The sequence below is a fragment of the Eleutherodactylus coqui genome, chromosome 9 (assembly GCF_035609145.1).
Source record: "Eleutherodactylus coqui strain aEleCoq1 chromosome 9, aEleCoq1.hap1, whole genome shotgun sequence".
In the NCBI taxonomy this organism is placed as follows: domain Eukaryota; kingdom Metazoa; phylum Chordata; class Amphibia; order Anura; family Eleutherodactylidae; genus Eleutherodactylus; species Eleutherodactylus coqui.
Window position 1 is genome coordinate 19,107,446 of NC_089845.1, and position 19,587 is coordinate 19,127,032.

At 46.4% G+C, this 19,587-nt stretch overlaps 1 protein-coding gene across 1 annotated transcript in view; it reads left to right on the top strand.

The window, feature by feature from the left end:
* Positions 1–19,587, top strand: part of DROSHA (drosha ribonuclease III) — a 263,840-nt gene that overhangs the window by 16,448 nt on the left and 227,805 nt on the right. The window contains exons 5-8 of the mRNA XM_066579186.1: positions 6,393–6,534; positions 11,844–11,995; positions 16,882–16,962; positions 17,988–18,074. Coding sequence (XP_066435283.1) covers positions 6,393–6,534; positions 11,844–11,995; positions 16,882–16,962; positions 17,988–18,074 — 462 coding nt within the window. The remainder of the gene's footprint in view (positions 1–6,392; positions 6,535–11,843; positions 11,996–16,881; positions 16,963–17,987; positions 18,075–19,587) is intronic.

Here is a 19,587-nt window from a genome sequence, read left to right on the forward strand (position 1 = left end):
ATGTGAAGGCGGGCATTCTGTACTTTTCGTTTGAACAAAAGCTTTTACTTTACACAAAATCTGGTCTTCAGCTGATGGAAGACTGAGAAAATCTGTTCCATTTGAATGCATTTCGCTCATCTTTCAAGACTGCAGGATGTTCTGCCCGCAGCGTGTTTATACTAGCTGCAAGGAGAACAATTGAATGTCCCAACTGCTATTTACAAGGCTAGGCTTGTGTTTAAACACGCTGGGCTCTGCAAACAACTCGTAGAGGTCCTTTTAGATGTGAATGAAGATAATGGTGTTAATGGCCACTAACACTTTATGCAGACACATCGCTAAAGGCCCGTTTAGACATAACGATTATCGCTCAAAATTCGCTCAAAAGCCGTCTTTTGAGTGATAATCGTTGCATCTAAACGCGCAGCCATTGTGTACTTTTCGTGCACTATTTGCTCATTGCTGACTTTTAGCGATGAGCCTTATCAGCACTGTGCGCTGAGTTCTCAGCCGGATACCGTTGATAGTATTTTTTCCGCTTGTTATCCCGCTCCGAGAACACAGCAGAAGTATGCAGAAGACAGCGCTCCAACTGTCGTCTGCATACCCCGCTTGGAGCGCTCAGAGAACACAGCAGCTCCATACAGAAGGCAGCGCTACTGCTGTCTTCTGCATTACTCGCTCGGTGCACTCAGCTGTATACCAGCTGAGCGCTCTGAGAACACAGTAGCTGTATACAGAAGACAGCGCTCCCACTGTCTCCTGTATACAGCGGGAGTCTTCATTTACACACTAATAAGTTCTTAAGTAGCTAATTAACTACTTAAGAGCTTATTCAAAGTGAGCGCTCAAAACTGTCACTCAAACTGCTGTTTGACTTTTGAGCGATCATCTTGCCGGGTAAATGCACACAGCGATCATCGCTCACAAGATGGCTTTTGAGCAATAATTTTCTAAATGGACCTTAAATCTTTCCATCTTTCGCTTATTTGAAAGATTATCTTTGTGTGTTAAAGGACCTTAGGACTTACATGACTTGGAGTCGGGGAGGGATTTTTTTCCCTTAAATGGGGAAAATTGGCTTCTGCCTCATTTTTTTTTTTAATTTTTATTGCCTTCCTCTGGATCAACATTGGCAGGTTATGGGCTGCACTGGATGGACATATGTCTTTGTTTTTGGCCTGACATACTATGTTACTATGACAACCTGTCAACACCGATCAGCCCCGCAAACTAAGTGATGGGCTTAATAAGTAGAAGGGTCCTGAGTGGAGGATTTGTACACGGTCTCTCTGCATTCCCAGGCTATGCGCCTACAAGACCACCGCTTGCTGCATACAGTGGGGTCCAGGAGCGTGCGCACTAGTGTCCTCTCTCTGGGGCTGTATGATTGCAGCAGTGCCACATTTATAGGGTTTATGTTTTAGGATTTTTGCTGAATAAAACATGTTTATTAGAGATGAGCGAGCACCAAAATGCTCGAGTGCTCGTTACTCGAGTCGAACTTTCAGTGATGCTCGAGAGTTCATTTCGAGTAACGAACCCCATTGAAGTCAATGGGTGACTCGAGCATTTTTGTATATGACTGGTGCTCCGCTAAGGTTTTCATTTGTGAAAATCTTAGCAAATCACCAAAGTCATGTAAAAAACACAGAAATGGATAGGGCAGGCGAGGAGCAACATGCAGGGCTGCATTTCAGGCTCCGAGGTCTCCCTATTAAGCCACAATAGTGGCAAGAGTGCCTCCCCCCCCCGTCAGCATAACTATCGTTCTCCTCTGCCACAGCTGTAACAGCTGTGGCAGAGAAGAACGATGTTAGCCCATTGAATTCAATGGAGCCGGCAATACAGCCGGCTCCATTGAAAGCAATGGGCTGCCAGCGAGCGCGGGATGAATTTTCGGGAAGGGCTTAAAAATATAAGCCCTTACCTGAAAAAGAAAGATTTTAGTGTAAAAAAGAATAACAATGCAGGCATTCTCTTCAATGGAGCCGCTGCTGCTGCCGGCGACTCCATTGAAGACAATGGTCCGCTGGCACACCTGAATTCTTTTTCAGGGAAGGGCTTTACATATAAGCCATACCTGGAAATGAATTAAAGTGATTTAAAAAACAAAAAAAAATAGATACTCACCTCCCTTCAGCTGCCGGGGCACAGCTGCGTCTTCTCCTGCTGTCCCCTGCACTGTGGTGCTGAACTGCTGTCATTCAGCTGAGAGCTGCGCTGAGCCAATCAGAGGCAGAATTTACTCACCCATTCATGAATTCATGAATGGGTGTGAGTGAGATCTGCCTCTGATTGGTCAGGCTGTGACCAATCAGAGGCAGCTCATTCAGCAGGCGGGGATTTTAAATCCCCGGCTGCTGAATACTACTCACAGCTATTCAGAGCAGTTCAGGAGGACTGCCGCCAGCTGCGCTGAACTCCGTCTGCTGGGACCAGCTGAGTATATATATTTTTTTTATTTTTACACATTTCTGGATGAATTGCAGGGAAGGGCTTATATATTTAAGCCCTTCCCAAAAATTCATTGTGCGATCGCCGGCAGCCCATTGCTTTCAATGGAGCCGGCTGTATTGCCGGCTCCATTGAATTCAATGGGCTAACATCGTTCTGCCGGGACCAGGTGAGTATGTGTGTGTGTATATATATATATATTTATTTATTTTTTTACACATTTCTGCATGAATTGCAGGGAAGTGCTTATATATTTAAGCCCTTCCCGACAATTCATCCCGCGATCGCCGGCAGCCCATTGCTTTCAATGGAGTAACGAGCATCTCGAGCACCCTAATACTCGAACGAGCATCAAGCTCGGACAAGTATGCTCCGTCATCTCTAATGTTTAATTTAAACAAATTAATGTGTCGCCGCTCCCCACGACTTTTATTTTCCTCTTCACTGATGTAGCCATTTAAGGGTTTGCTTTTTATGGGACAGGTTGTAGGTTTTTTTCCATCATTTTGGGTATAACTTATTTTTTGACCATTTTTTTAATGGGCAAAATGGGGATATAAACAGCCATTTCACCATTGTTTGTTTTTCTCCTTTTTTCACACCACATGCATTTCAAATAATGTATTGTATTATAAATATGGCAGTGCCTCCTTTTTGGGCTTTGTTTTCCTGTTTTGCATAAAAAGTGTTGTTTTTTTTTGAATGGGTAGTTGGGGGTGTCTTATCTTCTAAAATATTATTGGCTTTATTTGTCCCATTTGTGGTTAGCAGCGGCAATGGTCTGACTGACAGCAGGCGATTGCATCATCAAACACCTTAGATGCTGTGTGTCATAGTGACCGTGGCACTTAAGGGGTTCGACGGCTAGAATCACGGGGGGGAGGGGTTATAAAACTCTGAAGGAAAGTCTCTTTGTTGCCTGTAGCAACCAATCACAGTTCAGCTTTCATTTCATATTCTACTTTTGAAAGATAAAAGCTTGGTCGGTATGGGAAACAGACAGGTATTTTTTGCCTTTTAGACAGTTTTATAAATCTGCCCTGCAGTTGTTTCTTTGAGCCCGGATGGGTAACACAGCCCCGTATCTGCTGCTCATCTGATGGGTACAGTGGCATATGTGTCCGTGCGGTTACCAGCACTCGCCTGTAACGGATATACGTCAGATGATGTGAAGCTGTTCGCACTGAAGTCCCTACATAATTATGCTATATCTTGAGCAATGTAAACCTCTATCTCCAGGTGACCGCACGGCTGTCTGATCGTTTCACCATGACTCTTGCCACCAGATGCCTCCATGCATGCTTTTCTTCTATCTAACAGCATGCCTGCATCTTTTGTTCTCACCCTGGGACACGTTTACTCCACGGGGTGCACACACTGTTCAAAATACAAGAGTTTTCTGTTGTGAATTGCGCTAGCGAACGGTCTTACCTGCTTTGCACCTCATCTGCTATGTGTTTTTTAGATGCTTTTGGACACTTTTGCCGACAAATTAAAAAAAGAGGGCGCTTTTAAAACTGTGTCAAAGTGTTGGCACAAGTTTTGACTTCTACAAAGCCAACTAAGGCTGCTTGTCCACAGGCGTTATTGAATTGCGTTCCCCGCGGTGATAATCCGGCCACGGGGAATGCAATGCATGCTTTTCGTAGCATTGCTATGGAAAACGCCGCCCCCTTGTCCATGAGCGGAGAATCATCGCAGCATGAGAAGTGGTATTTAGGACAGGAGGATTATTTTATCATTTACATTGTGTCCAGTAACAGCGAAACTCCACCATACAGAGTTATTAAAGAAGAAGCCGATTGGGGATTTAATGACAGACAAACTACAAAAGAGAGGTACACAATCCACACATCACTGTGAGGCCTCATCTCATGCACATGGGCATGCACGGAATCTGTGTAGGAAAGCCCGCACGGAATTCTCCCACGCCCGCTGCCGGTGACCCTGCGCACCTGTCAGATACTTTCTTCTGTACTGCGGATGTGCTGCCGGCAGACATGCGCAGTACAGATCTTCCTGTGCCATCGCCTAGGCAATAACGCGGATCTGCGACACTTCTGAGATGCTCATTGCAGAAGTGCTGCGGGAGGGACGGCTTCTACTGACTTCAGCGGAAGCCGTCCCTGCGTACTCCACGCTAAAAATAGAGCAAGCTGCGATTTAATTTTCAACACGTAGCAGCCACAAATAAAATCCGCTGGTGTGTGTGGAGAGACGACTCTCCGCACATTGAGCATCAGATCGCCCGCGCCTGCTGGCAAGCACGGAATCCGCTGCTCAATTTGCCCCCTGTGCATGAGGCCAAAAGAGGAAGCTTCAAAGGTTTTTCTGACATACCAGTAAGTTCCACACCGCATCGTTGTTTCTTGTTTACAGTTTATAGGAAAATGGCGACTTCACAGGAGAAATTGCGTTGTGCGCTTGAGTTTGCGAAGTGGGAATCCATTATTCAGGACCAACGTGAATTACGGCGTCTCTTCCAAATCCCTGCCACCTTGTTGTAAGCAAAGTTACGAGTGGCTAAGAAAATTAGGTGAACTTGGTTGTAAATGCAAACAGGAAAGCGCTGGTCGCTCGTACATCTCATGAAGATGCGGAGCGTGTTAGAGGCGCCCGGCGCTGTGATGTGGCAGGAGCTGGAATTTACTGGTATGTCATAAAAAACTGTAAAGCTGCCTCCTCTCGGTGAGGTGTGGATTGTGTTCCTCTCTTTTGTAGTTTGTATGTGATTACATCCCCAAATCTGCTCCTTCTTTGTGTATAACCCTGCATAACATTATTCAGACCCGTGGCAGCGATTTGGATCTACTTCAGGGTCGTCAATGAAAATTCAGACTGGAGACATAAATCCTGCTGATTTTCCCCATTCTGGGTGTGACCCTTGTGTGCCCGTAGCCCAAGTAATGTAAGAGCAGGGCACCTGTGTGTTCAGTACTTTTGGTGTTATAGTATTGGCAGATAGTCGGCTCCATGTTGGTGTGTGAGAAATTATTAAAGGAATTGTCCAAGACAACATTTTTTGTTATAATGGGGACCTCCATGGCAAAAAAATAACCAGCTGATACACCTCCCAGCTCCTACGAGTCTACTAACAGGCAGCGGCTGGTCTCCCCTGTGACATACTGTTTACAGGCTGCAGCAGCCTCTGTATGGGATGTCACAGGCTGCTGCAGCCAATCAGAGTTCAGTGATCGAGTACTGGGCTGTGATTATCTGCTAAAGCTCATGGCCTCATGTCCACGGCACGTGCAGATTCCGTGGCCGGCGACCCTGCGTACCTGTCCGTGTCGTCTTTCTTCTGTACTGCAGCGCACATGCACAGAACAGTTGTTTTTTTTTAATCTGCTTTCCCGCAGAATGATGCCCTTCAATTGAAGTCCTTTTGTGCGGGAACTGCACTAAAATGTAGCACGCTGCGATTGTTTTCTTAAAATTTGGGACCATTAACTGCAATTGGTTTCCGCTCGTGTGCATGAAGAAATGGTTTTCCATAGCATGCTTCGGATTCTGCAGCCAAAATCCGTCCGTGGAGATGAGCCCCATCTCTGAGGAGACCAGGAGGTGTCGACAGGGGACTTTCAAGGAGCCAGGAGACGAGAGTATTAGTTGGTTTGTTAGTTTTTTTTTACCACGGGGGACCTGGTTTTTAACAAAAAAAAATTTAAAAAAATCTTAGACCACCCCTTTAAATAATAAAATGTACGGACGCTCTTTCTTTTTAGTGCTAAATAATTCGCTCCGGCTACGGACTGCTTTGTGTCCCCGGTGCGTCCGGCCAGAGACTCGGTCAAACGCTTTGCTAGAGGAAGTCGATGAACGGCGTCCATCCTTGCGCCAAACCTTGAGTGTTCTTGCTTTTCTTACTGATGTGTTCTTATTTGTAAGCAAGCTCTTCTTGAAAATCAACAGTAAGCTGTGCCCGGTTGTCATCCTGGTGGTGTTTTCCGCAGGGCGATTCCACGGTGGTTGGCACAAGCAGGTTACGGGATTTGCACGACAAGTTTGAAGAAGAACTTGGCAAGCGTCAATCAAAAGCGAGAGCTGCGCGGCCTGCGTGGGAGCCACCCAAGACCAAATTAGACGAGGATTTAGGTAAGAAGAGCGTTCTTGTTCTGTGTGCTTGTTATCTCGGTCTTACTATTTTTATTAAGGCGGCGCTGCCACCATCTGTGGAGGTGTTTCTCTCCGTGCCTACCAATGTTTGTTGTGATATTTCTCTCCGGAGCCTGGCACCGTAGACATGTGGATTCTGAGAAGGTGTCAGTATTCTTGGCAGGAGGATTACTTTCTTACATGGTATGTACTTGGCAATCTGGATGGGGTATTTTTGAAGCTAGTACTCTACTATCTCTAGATGGTAACACATCCGGTGCTTCAGTGTGCCCATCACACCGCAATACTTGTGCCGTCGGTAATTAGCAGAGATTGCTGTCCAGAGTGATTTAGTTGCAAGAAGATTCTGGCTTCAGACTTTGACAAATGCGTGAGCTGTTAATAATGCGCTCGCTAACACCTTCTTAAAAAGTCATTATTTCTAAAGGTCAAGTTGCCTCGTAGTGGCATGCACAAATAGATGCCGATGTCCTTATGTAATACACTGATATTTAGGAGTAATCTGCACGTATTATGATGTTCTTCATGCTTGTTGTTTATACCTGCTAACGCTTTTGGTCATTTTTAGGTCAAGTAAATTACAACAGCAATTTCCTCATATATGCACATATAATAGCCTTTTGTTACCTGACCGCATCTCCCAGGAAGGGAAGGAGGTAAATGTGCATAAATGACTTTTTAGGTGCACGCACATCTACTTAACCCATTAGTGACAGCCAATACACCTCTTTAAGTGACTTCTCTAATGTGCAGCTTTAAAACCCATACATCTCCTTAAGGAGGCCGCTTGGCTGACTGACAGCCAGGCTCCTGCTCTAACCGTCAGATGCAGAGAAACCTCAGATCCTGGCTGTTTAACCCTTTAGTTTCCACAATCAATAGCAACTGCAGCATTTGAGCAGATAACAGGGAGGGGGCTCTTACTGTCATCAATCCACACCCCTGCAGTGCTGTTGCAAGGTACCAATGAAAGCCTGACAAAGGCCTCTGTGTCTTTCATGTAAGGCTAATTTCATATTGGTGAGTGCGATATATGGCTGTGAAACGCAACCTGATATCGCGCTCGGGAACGTGCGTTTAAAATTTTTTTTTTTTTCCTGAGGATGCGATGCGTTTTTGTGTCAAAAACGTCTCACTTCAGGGAAGTAGCAATCGGAAGTAGGATTGGCAACTGCTTCCCATTGTTTTCAATGGCAAACCTCACATCGCACTCACGTGTACCTCGCACGGCATGCAATGTGTTTAATGGCCCCATTGAAAACAGTGGGCGAGGCGGAGTAAGGGAACGCCCAAAGATAGGACTTGCCTCAAATTTTTTTTTATTGATTTATTTTTTCTGCACTGCGATGTGGGAAAAAAATTGCTCATGTATATGACCCTATTCAAAAGAATGGGGTTCAAATTTGTGCGTATCGCAACGTACAAATCTCGCACAATTTTTTCGGTCGTGTGAAAAGTGGTCTTACTCAGCCTATTAGACCCCCGCCTAATTTCTGCCCCCCAAAGAGGCACAGGGTCTTATTTTCGGGGATATCTTATCATACTTACCTAGCAGGTGCCGTCCAGGTCCCTCCTGTTGGTCTCCAGAGTTCCGGGCAGGCTTGCTTGCAGTTCTCAGCCCCAACAGAACTTCGCTTGCTGGTAACGAGGGTTTGAAAATCACGCCTCCAGCAAGCGACTGCTGTGATTCGTTTTTGGGCACCGCGGCACTCGATGATCCAATCAGTCACTCAATTCGCATTGAATGGCTGTGATTGGTTCATCAAGTGTCACAGTGATTGGCTGAGCTGCAGCGCTTGAGAACTATTTAACTCTTTGCAATCCAATTTTGGATTCAGAGTTTCCTAGGGGGCTTTCTCTTTCTGCCATTATACAATGGCGCCATCTGCCGGCTAGAGCTAGTACTGCGGTATGGGACATGCTGGAGAGGCGCCCGACAACAGAGCGGCCAGTAATATACAGTAAGAATACCCTGCCGGATGTCTTCCAACATCGGAGCTGTACAGCCTTTAATCAGAATGTCTTCAGACGTCAGACAGTGGATTGGAAAGGGTTAAGAGCAATCGCTTGCTGGAGGCGGGGATTTTCAAACCCCCATTACCAACAAGCAATGTTCTGTCGGTGCTGAGAACTGCAGGAACTATGAGGAACAGCGGGAGGGACTCGGATGGCCGCCTGCTAGGTATATATTATTATTTTTCATGTAGTGTAGCTTAGACTTATTTTCGGGATAGGGCTTATATTTCAGGCCCCCTTCCCCCTAAAAATCAGGGTAGGGCCTCTTTAGGGGTAGTTTTTCTTTTTGTGGAAACACTGTAAGGGTGCCCCGTGTAGCCATGTCTGAGTCCCCTATATAATAGTACAAGTACTAATAGTGCACTGTGTAGTCATGTATGTGTCCCCTCTTTATTAGGAGAATAAAGTCTCTAGACCCATTTCGCCCTCCAGAGATGAGTATATGGATTAGAGCCATCGTATATAAAAGCATCTCTCTCCAGTTTATATGTCTTATGAAATGCCAGGCCGTTACCTCGACATCCATCATCTGCAATGGAGAGAACCACATGCATTGTCTCCTCCTCTCTGGAGTGCTTACTGGGGTAGGGTGTTAGACAAGGGGCCCCATTCTGCCAATTGGTGGGAGGCCTGGAAGTCGAACTAAGATTTATTGCGGCATATACTTAGGATATACCATAAATGTTGCAGTTTGCAATACCTTGTGGCCCTTGGGAGAGGCTCAGTATAGCAATGTGTCCCTCAGACCAGAACAGGTTGTTCGTCCCTGTGGTAGTGGATACTAAAGTGTGAAAAGGCTTGTTCCCTAGGTTAATATTACATCTCCGATACATCATGCAAAATAGAAAAGTTTTCATCTGCAATAATAAAAAAATGCTTCTGTGTCTAGCTGTTATGGCGCCCCCCGGTGTTAGTTTGAATGTCCGCCTTATTCTGCGTTCTCTCCTATATTGGAGTGTCCATCATGTGACAGTTCTAGCACTTCTGTCGAAACACAAAAAAGGGGCTAGCAGACGTAGTTGTGAATTTATCCTCCTCTGTAGGGCGACTACTTCCAGGCTTTCCCCGCTACTTTTAATTTGTATCAACTTCTGCATTTCAAAAACAGCATGTATGAATCCAAGCAAAAAGAGCTGAACGCTGTCGTCTGTGAATATTTGAGTAAAATGGTAATATAATGAATAAAATAGTAATTTTGTATTTCTTTGTTACTTCTATAGCACCACCATGTGCAGCGCTGCACAGAGATGGTCATGTTCACATCACTCTCTGTCCTGAATGGCGCTCACAATGTTATTTCCCTATTTCAGACACGCGCACTAGGGGCAGTTTCATTGGAAGCTAACTGGAAAACCCCTTTAATTTAGTACTATTAATGACCTATCCTCAGGATAGGTTATCAATAGTTGATTGGACGGGGTCTGTTGATCGGGACCCCGACCAATCAGCTGTGCGGGCGCAATAACACAGAGGTTGGAGCAGAAGCAGTGGAGCTCTCCGTGACTACCTCTGTGTAGTGGCCGGCGCTTGTAACTGCTGGCACAGCTTTTATTGAAATCAATGGGAGCCGGGCCTGCAGTTACAAGCATATGGGAGGTTGGCACGCAGAGGCTTCCGCTCCAAATACACAGAGGTCGGATCGTAAACCTCTGTGCCGACCTCCTTATTGTGGCCGGCGCTTGTAACTGCAGGCCTAGCTCCCATTGATCAACTATTGATGACCTATCCCAAGGATAGGTCATCAATAGTATTTAACCCCTTTAACTTATCAGTATGGATAGTGTTATTTGTTCTTCTTTGGGATTACCCAGAACAGATGCATGTGAACGCAGTGAGATTGTCCAAACTGCATGCAGGTGTTGTTTAATCTGTGGTCAGATTATAAGGCAAGACTCCAGCAGATAGAAGTATGACCTTAAGAAGAATCCTAGTGGAAGTTGTGCTTCTTTCAGATTACGTCCTTCCTCTCCAGCATTGATTCCATCCTGGTTTCTTTCCTCCATGCAAGAACCTACATGGGGACGGAAACCAGGATGGGATCTGGATAGCCGGAGTGCTCAATGCTTTACTCTCCAGCGTGAAAGGCCGACAGGGACAGAACGTATATGAGATGGAGACTTCAGAGGTCTCTGTCTCACATATTCACCCCTATGGTGCCATCCTTGTTTCTATTCCTATGCAGTTCTCCACATGGATGACTGGAAACAGGACGGAACAAGCACTGTGAAGCCAGTCTTGTATATAGAAAATAAGTCTCGCCTAGCGTAGGACTTTAGCCTATACTAAGAATTTGAGATCTTTTTCTTTCCTCTAGAATTTAGCAGTATGGTTCTAACTTTTTGGGATGTTAATAAGTACCACATTTTTCAGACTAGTAAGACACCCCCAGGCTATTAGACACGTACTATGCAGCCGCAGTATATATTGCCCATATTTCTCCCAATGGTCTATCCGTGCTCTGCAGGATCGTTAAGGCAGTGGTCAGGGGTATCTGGATTTATCAGACCCCCCTGCCTCTGGAGGATAAGGCGCTGAAAACTGTGTCTTATTGTCAGAATAGTACTGTAATACATATCTTTTATAAATTGTCATTAAGCCGGTCTGGCCTGAAAGCTCAGAATAGTATATCTATTACCACCAGCACAGCCCCTGTGTCAGCGGGTAGCATTTTACTTTAAGTCCTAGGTCTGATAGCAAGGTTTAAAAAAAAAAAACTTTCTTCCCAATTCCTTCAATGTTTTGTCTGGAACTCCAAGCCCTAATATGACTCAGTGGGTCTCTGGCTGAGAACGGCTGGTAGTGTTCTGTATCCTTGTAATTGCTGTTATTGTTAAGGGATAACATTAGTAAAATTGCACAAAGAGATTCCACTAGAATAAGCGTGTAATACGGCCGCGGCGCCATCAGTTAGCAGTCAGCCCATTCAGGTGCATTATAATGAATTGAAATATGTGTCTTTTTTTTGCTCCTTTTACTGGTATTGCTGTGATTTGTGGTACATAAAGGCCTTTTAAAAGTACAATGAAGAACAAGAAGAGGTTTGCAGTGGGGAATAGAAGTAAACGAGAGGAAAAATGATCACTTAGTATTTAGGCATTGTTGTGACTTGTGAGAATAACAAAGGACATAGAAAATATATGATGTGTAATGAAAAGCTGTGCGACTGTCGTGGTTCCTTCCCCGAATGATATTGGTTTCCTTGATTCGGCGAGGATGTAGTAAAGTTGATGCTTTATTCTAGATGTGACTCACGCCTTCCACTCTGTTGACAGAGAGCTCCAGCGACTCTGACTGTGATACAGATGATGATAGCTGCTCCAGCAGCTCCGATTCCGAGGTCTTTGATGTGATCGCAGAAATAAAGAGAAAGAAGGCTCATCCCGATCGTCTTCATGAAGAGCTCTGGTATAACGACCCCGGACAGGTCTGTATACTTGTTAGGTCGCACGCGTCTCATAAGACATTGGATAGCCGGCGAAAGTGCAGAAATGGCTTATGAAAAGGTCAAGGAGTTGACTGAAGTTATGTTACATTAGGACAGTAGTTGTAAGAACTATTGTACATTTCTCGCTCCATAGGATGAGCCGGGAAATGATTTTCAGGCTTTTTTTTTTTTTTTTTAATCCACATCAACATTCATCAAAAACACTGGCGTGTTAAAAGGGATATGTCTCCACTAACATTGCAGATGTGAGCGTAGGCTGACTGCTCTTCATCTACAAAGGGGGCATGGATTCTTTACCATACATTACAGGCCTTTCCTGTAGCTAATTGGCCACAGCAGATTAAATCAAAGCCGAAAACCTACGAATTTGGGCCAGAATATGATCGTATATATCGTGCTGTATATCACCTTTTCAAATATTTCACCTTCAGTCAAAACACATTAACCCCTTCACGCTCCAGAGTGTACAGTTATATCCTAGCCTTGCGGGGTTGTATGGAGCAGCTTTTTGAAGCCGATCCTACTCCATACTAGGTGGGTTCCAGCCATCTTGGACAGATGACACCTTTCTGCAACAACCACGATCAGCATTCACGCTAATCAGGGCTGTAAACACTTTAAATGCTGCTGTCCATTCTAACAGCGGTATTTAAATGGCTCGATTGGTGTTCGGGGATCCCGTACGGCTCCACCCTCCATGATGAGATAACGAGGTGCTGTTCCGTTACCATAGCAGACTGGAAGCTTCTGAAGGCCCCGAGGGCTGCTGTGACTGATTCGCCTATCAAGATGTGCCTGTGGCACGTCTTGTTAAACTGCCTGTCAGAATGCAGTATAATGCATTACTAAAGTATTGCATTATACTATATGGGCGTTCAAACAATCGCAAGTCCAAGGGACTTAAAGGGGTTGTCCCGCGGCAGCAAGTGGGTCTATACACTTCTGTATGGCCATATTAATGCACTTTGTAATGTACATTGTGCAGTAATTATGAGCCATACAGAAGTTATAAAAAGTTTTTTACTTACCTGCTCCGTTGCTAGCGTCCTCGTTCCCATGGAGCCGACTAATTTTCGCCCTCCGATGGCCAAATTAGCCGCGCTTGCGCAGTCCGGGTCTTCTGCTCTCTTCAATGGAGCCGCTTGTGCAGAATGCCGGCTCCGTGTAGCTCCGCCCCGTCATGTGCCGATTCCAGCCAATCAGGAGGCTGGAATCGGCAATGGACCGCACAGAAGAGCTGCGGTCCACGGAGGAAGAGGATCCCGGCGGCCATCTTCACCGGTAAGTATAGAAGTCACCGGAGCGCGGGGATTCAGGTAAGCGCTCCGGTAAGCTTTCTTTAGGTCCCTGCATCGGGGTTGTCTCGCGCCGACCGGGGGGGGGGGGGGGGGGGGGGTTGAAAAAAAAAAACCCCCGTTTCGGCGCGGGACAACCCCTTTAAAAAGGAAAAATTAGCAAATGAAAAATAACGAGTTTAAAAGAAAAAAAAACCCTTCACGTTTTTTTTAAATTATTAATATCTGGTATTGCTGAATCCTTAAAATTCTGATCAATTGAAGTAACACATTTGTTCCCCACAGTAAACGTCATAAAAAAAAAACCCACTGCCACAATTGCCTTTTTTTGTTTGGTCACCCCCGTCTCCAAGAAAAAAAATGTAATAAAAAGCCATGGGAACTACCAGATGGTAGCAGTAGAAACTACAAGACGTCCAGCAAGAAGACGATCCCTCACACAACTAGAACGTTAATTCAGATGAAATCCCCCTTGATGCTGATGAGTACGAACACCTCTAACGACTATGGACACCTTTAGGGGGCGGAGTCTTCACTTACATGTATTTTTAGCTGAGAAGCCGCTTTGCAATAGGGTTTTATTAAAAATGTTGCAGCCGTTGACTGCAGCTTCTATATATCACTGTATACAGCAATGGGGCTAGAATTTAGGAAATAATTGTGCGTCCGTAGAGGCTGCGGCCATCGAGCTGCACGCCCTTTTAAGAAAAAAAAAATGGTGTCTTTTTCCCCAAGTCATTTCTACAATTGGAATTGAATCAAGATGTTGAACAGTTTTCCTCCTGTACTTGCAGCATGGAGCTCTACACTACAAGCTGGAGGACTCTTGCAAAAACCGTTCAGTGGGATGATAGTTCCTCATCGTCCACTTAGTCGGGGCGGGGATGTTACGTATAAAGGCATACAGATGGGAAGGGGGGGAGTTGAAGAGAATGGAGTTTATCACTTTTATTGTGCAATCCAGCCAAGAAGTCCAGTTGGCCAGCATTCCTGTCTGCATGTAATTACAAGCACTGGCCACTGGGCTCCTGTCAGTGCTGTGAGTCGGGTCCCATCACCTTCAGAGAACATTGACTTTCCTTCACCATTGTGTCTGATGCCTGGTGGTTGAGCAGGGAAGAGTAGCGGGACTACCGGCTCCCATTAGATGCACTTCCTATTTAGTCAGGTAGGACTTCTCTACTGTTCAGAGTCCATCAGACCTGACATCATTCATTGACACAAAGCGGTGAAGATCCTACACCTGCCAGTATGGGTTTGTATCTAGCAAAGCTCATGTAGGTAAATGGGGGATGTAAGGGAAACGAGGCTGTAAAGCTTTGTAGTTGGCTGTGATGAGCAGAGGACGGGTTAAATATTGGGGCTGTGCTAACATGCCAGAGACAGAGTGCTGCCGGCTCCAGGGTATATGTAGACCCCTATTTCTATTCCTTTTCAAGCCTCTAACTCTTTCCGTGACGTCGTCTCCAGGGTAACTGCTCCAATATTAGCGGCGCTCCATTAATTTTTGTTCTTGGTTGCATATGAAACTTTTTAAGAATATTGTAGATTTTGTCAGAATCCTACAAAAGCAGAGAAGGCTCAGTAATAAGTTGCTGGCGCAGTGTATAAATGTCATTTTCATCTTGCCAATAGCTGTCAGATTCAGAAGAGCTCCACTTGGGAAATAGTTGAAAAGCTGCAGGTTACAAACACCTTTCTTGTGTGATTTTCTATGTAATACATTTAGTGAGATGATGTAAGTCGCTGCCAGGCATCGGGGCTGTGACGGGCATCACCGGGGAAGTGCAAGGCACGGATGCCGGTCAACACACCGGCTAATGGATTAAATCGGTGAGCCGGCAGGGGAGTTCTTCTAGTTTTTACTGTTTTTGTAAGCTATATGCCTTCAGAACTTTAAAGAACGGAGGTGAATATACACTTTTGTATGCTCATCCATAGTGGTCCTCAAGAACTACTTGCATTCTGCCAGTGCTACCGTTGGCATTTGGATTGTCCAACCCATGGCACATGATTTTTACCCATAAATCGTAACGCTAAATCTGTTGAGGGGGTCTGAATATGTGTAAACACTAAAATCACTGAATCAATGTGAAGAACTCCCTAGAATTGGTCACTAGATGTACTTATGTCCCCCTTGTATTAGTCTTGTTAATATAAATGTCCTGGCCGGACCCAAACTTCGATTATCATAGATTCCTATGCCCGGAGTTGGTGTTAGGAGACCTGCGGCAGGACTGGACATGCCTCCATATTACAAATGCAGAAATGTAGCCCAAATGCGGTGGTGTGTTACCGGCCGTAGCCTGACTCCGCTGTAAATGGAGCTGGTGCGCTATCACACTTGTGACGAGAGAACCATCCGACCTCGTGTGGTTTATAACTGTGTGCAGATAGCAAATCCAGCAGTGATCTCTTAAGGAAGCCAAGAGCCTTCAAAGAATAGTGATGCCACCACACAATGACCAACTGTACGAAGCATAGCAAAGCTCCGCATCGCCAGTCTTCATGAACTTCACTACAATGCAATCCAGTTCAGACATGTATTGATAAGGGGGTCATGATTTGAGGATGCTGATATCAACCACCCCTTTAAATGCTGTGTAGTGGAAACGGCCTCATGTATCACAGAAAATAAGACCGAACTCGGGGCCTGCGAGTAAGGAGGCCGTGCGTCCTCTTGCGTTGGGCATGTACCGGTCTTTCCGAAAGCATCGTTGAACTTTGATTCTTCTTTATATTAGAGGAATTCAGGACAATAAAATGTGCTCGTAAAGACGACCCCTCGCATCCTCTGCTCAGCAGGGTGGGCTGCATACCTTCCATGGTTGTGTCTCTTCTGAATCCCACACGGTCTTCTAATTGTTCGAGGCCTCCATCCACCACGGCTCCTGTTACATGTGTACAGGGGCGTAACTATAGAGGGTGCAGGGGATGCGGTTGCACCCGGGCCCAGGACCTTTAGGGGGCCCATAAGGCCTCTCTTCTCCATATAGGGAGCCCAGTACTATGAATAAAGCATTATAGATGGAGGCCCTGTTACAGGTTTTGCATCGGGGCCCAGGAGCTTCACGTTACGCCTCTGCATGTGTAGCCTGGCACTAGTCTTCTGCTGAGTGCGCGGGTTCTACTACTATGTGTCGATGAAATGTACCATCCGTCATTAAAGGGGTTTTCCAGGCAGTGCCCACCAGAGTCGGAGCATAAGCCCGCCACATTCGATGCCTGTTTAGTGGCCAGGTGCAGATCACAAGCGATGGCTACTACACAGGTTAGCGCGGCCGCTTCCGCTCTGACCCTGGTATATCCTCGATAACACCTTTTAAGTTTTAGTGATTTAGACCACCCGCTTGACAAAACTAGAGCTGAGTTGAATGAATGGGAGGGGTGCCTGGGAGGGGGGCGAATGTGAATGGGTGGGGGTGGGGGCTAGAAGAAAATGGCATTGGAGGGGATGTGGCTATAATGGAATCCAGCGCCCCCTGCTGATCAGAAGATGGATGGGACAGGTCTTTAAAACACTCAGGATATATTTTGACGTTCTACGTTTTTGTGTTTGCATTTCATTAGATGAATGTCGGGCCCCTATGTAAGTGCAGCATCAAAGCCAGACGGACGGGAATCCGACACAGCATTTATCCCGGAGAGGAGGTAAGGGACTGGTAACCAATTTGTGCAGTATACATTAATTACTCCTCTGATCACTTGTACGGCTTTTATGTCCTTCACCAGTATATGACATGAAACCTGTGTGCTACATGTATAAGGAGCCTAAAGTTACAGCGACTTTCATCTAATAGTCACCGATGTGTTCTCCGGGTCATCCTAACCCCGTGTCACTTAGGCCCTTTCCAAGGTGTTGAACAAGGGCCTTGCTTACCGCAGAAGTAGGTGCTTGATATAAGCTGAAGAGGCTGGAGAACATTATCCCAGTGCCTGGATCCCTTACACTTTCCATTAACTCCTTGACATAGATCACTTCAGCTTGTGTCCTCTTGTTGGAAGGAACAAGCTACTTTCTGTATAGTTAGTGCCTCCGAGCCCAGATCATCCACGGGCCTATGGCAAGAGTTCATTAGCTGTTATTAGCGCATGCAATGTAAAAAGTGGAACATTAACATTGGAGAACATCAACGGCAGTGCGAGCAATTAGACATCCTGCTGTAATAGCGGCAAAGAAAGCTACTGTTACATATGTAAATCCTGCAAGCTAATGTGACTCATTAAGGAATCCTCCCCGCCACAACACTGAATCTGCATTTATTTAGCAGACGCACCTTTTGTACATTCCATAAATGTTAAAATCTTGGTTCAACTGAAATATTGGTTAGCCCCTCTAGCTGTAAGAGAGTGACATATGATTTCAGAATAACCATGGCAACAGGCTGCGGCAGTCTGTTTTACTGAGGTTTTAATCCAAATCTCCTGTCTTAAACCATGTGTCTCAAGTGCTTTAAGATCTTAGGAGGGAATTAATAGTAGGTGCGCGGCTGATTATCATATTTCTGTATACAGACTTAAGACTATAAAACTACAGCAATGTATATCAAAAACTTACTTAAAGCCGGATTACTTTCTTCCCTCAGCATACTGAGACGTAGCGATGTGTGTCGTCGCCCTTTCTGTTTGGATTAGTTTGTGTTAAATGGACCGCACCTTATTTTTGTCTCTTGCAGATGATCAAATCGTGCCGCCCGATGACCAACAACGCAGGACGGCTTTTCCACTACAGGATAACCGTGTCTCCACCGACTAATTTCTTAGTGAGTATTTACAGAAGTGTGAATCCTGAAAAAGTTTTGTGCCTTTTTTATTGAATATTTATCCGATTTCTTTATATTACCTTATTGAGTCTGCCGTAAATCGCCATTGCTTGTCCTTCTCTGGCAGTCCCATTAGAAATGAATGTAGTGGAAGCCCGCAGCCGCTGCTCCATTTGAGCACCTCCTCATTGGGGGGGTGCTGCGAGAGTACATGGGCATCCCCATTCTTAGGATGGGTGGAAGTCTCAGCATTGAGACCCCCACCAATTAGAATTTTATCACCTTTCCTATGAAGGAGATCCGCAGTTCAAGCTGCCATAGGAAAGCATGGAGCATTCGCACCCCAATGCACACATGCGGATTTCTTTTGCGTATTTGTGCGGAAAAGAAATGGCAGCATGCTCCATTTTACCGCGGACTCCGCACGGATGGGCTCCATTGAGCTCTTTGAAAGCAAACGATCCACAATTCAATTGCGGATGCATTGTGTATTTGTTGGCAGATTACCTCTCTGATTGCTTGGAGACTAAGCAGGGAGGTGGGGAGGAGGGGTAAGGCAGTCACTTTGGGCTTGCGTTTTTTTTCTCGTCCGTATCATTGGGGGCCACAGCCTAGACCATGGGATATAGCCACTGCCCTAGGAGGCGACACTAAGCAAAAAAGTGTTAGCTCCTCCCTACCTGGCTATATCCCCCCTGCAGGCACTCAGCTAATTAGTCTTTAGCTTAGTGTCTGCTAGGAGGCAGACATGGAAAGAGCTATTCGCGGGAATCCGGGGAGTCGGGGCTTTTCCCTGGCTCTACTGGCCTCCCGGGGGAGACGCAGGCAGGGGGTGTCTCCACCACTACTGCGGCGTCTCACCCAGAGAAGAAAAAGGGGCCCGACCATGCAATGCGCATCTGAGTCGGTTACCCGCCAGCCATAGGGCTCCCCCTCCCTGGAGTAGCGCACTGTCTGACGGTGACGCGTAGGGGGCAGCACTGCTGGAGTAGTCGACGCAAGGGCAGGCTGTGGCTCCCAGGACAAAGACACCCCCGCTTGGGACTATGGAGCATTCCGGCGCCACACGGACAGACCGCACAGCCGAACTTTGAACGCATACCTTAAGGAGCATCAGGACGTCGGCGGTGGCAACGGCGGGGGCAGCGGCAGCGGCGGGGGCAGCGGCGATGGCAGCGGCGATAGCAGCAGCGAAGGCAGCGGCAGCTCTCCCGGCCAGGGATAGAAGCTTGCGTGTCGCAGGACGCCGGGACGCTGGCCGGCAGGCCACTTCCGGGCACGGCGCTCCGGGGGGCGGAGCACCGTCGTCACGGCCGGAAAGCGTCACTTCCGGGTCGCGGGGACGCTTCCGGGGCAGGCCACGCCCCCTCCGACCGGGGTGAGTGTAAAAAGACCGCCGGACAGAGGAATGGCCGCGCTCTGGGACACTTCATTGGTCTACACCTCTGAGCCCAGCACCTGCAGCTCGCCTGAAGCACACAGCAGCCTTCCAGCCGTTCAGCCCTGCAGTCCT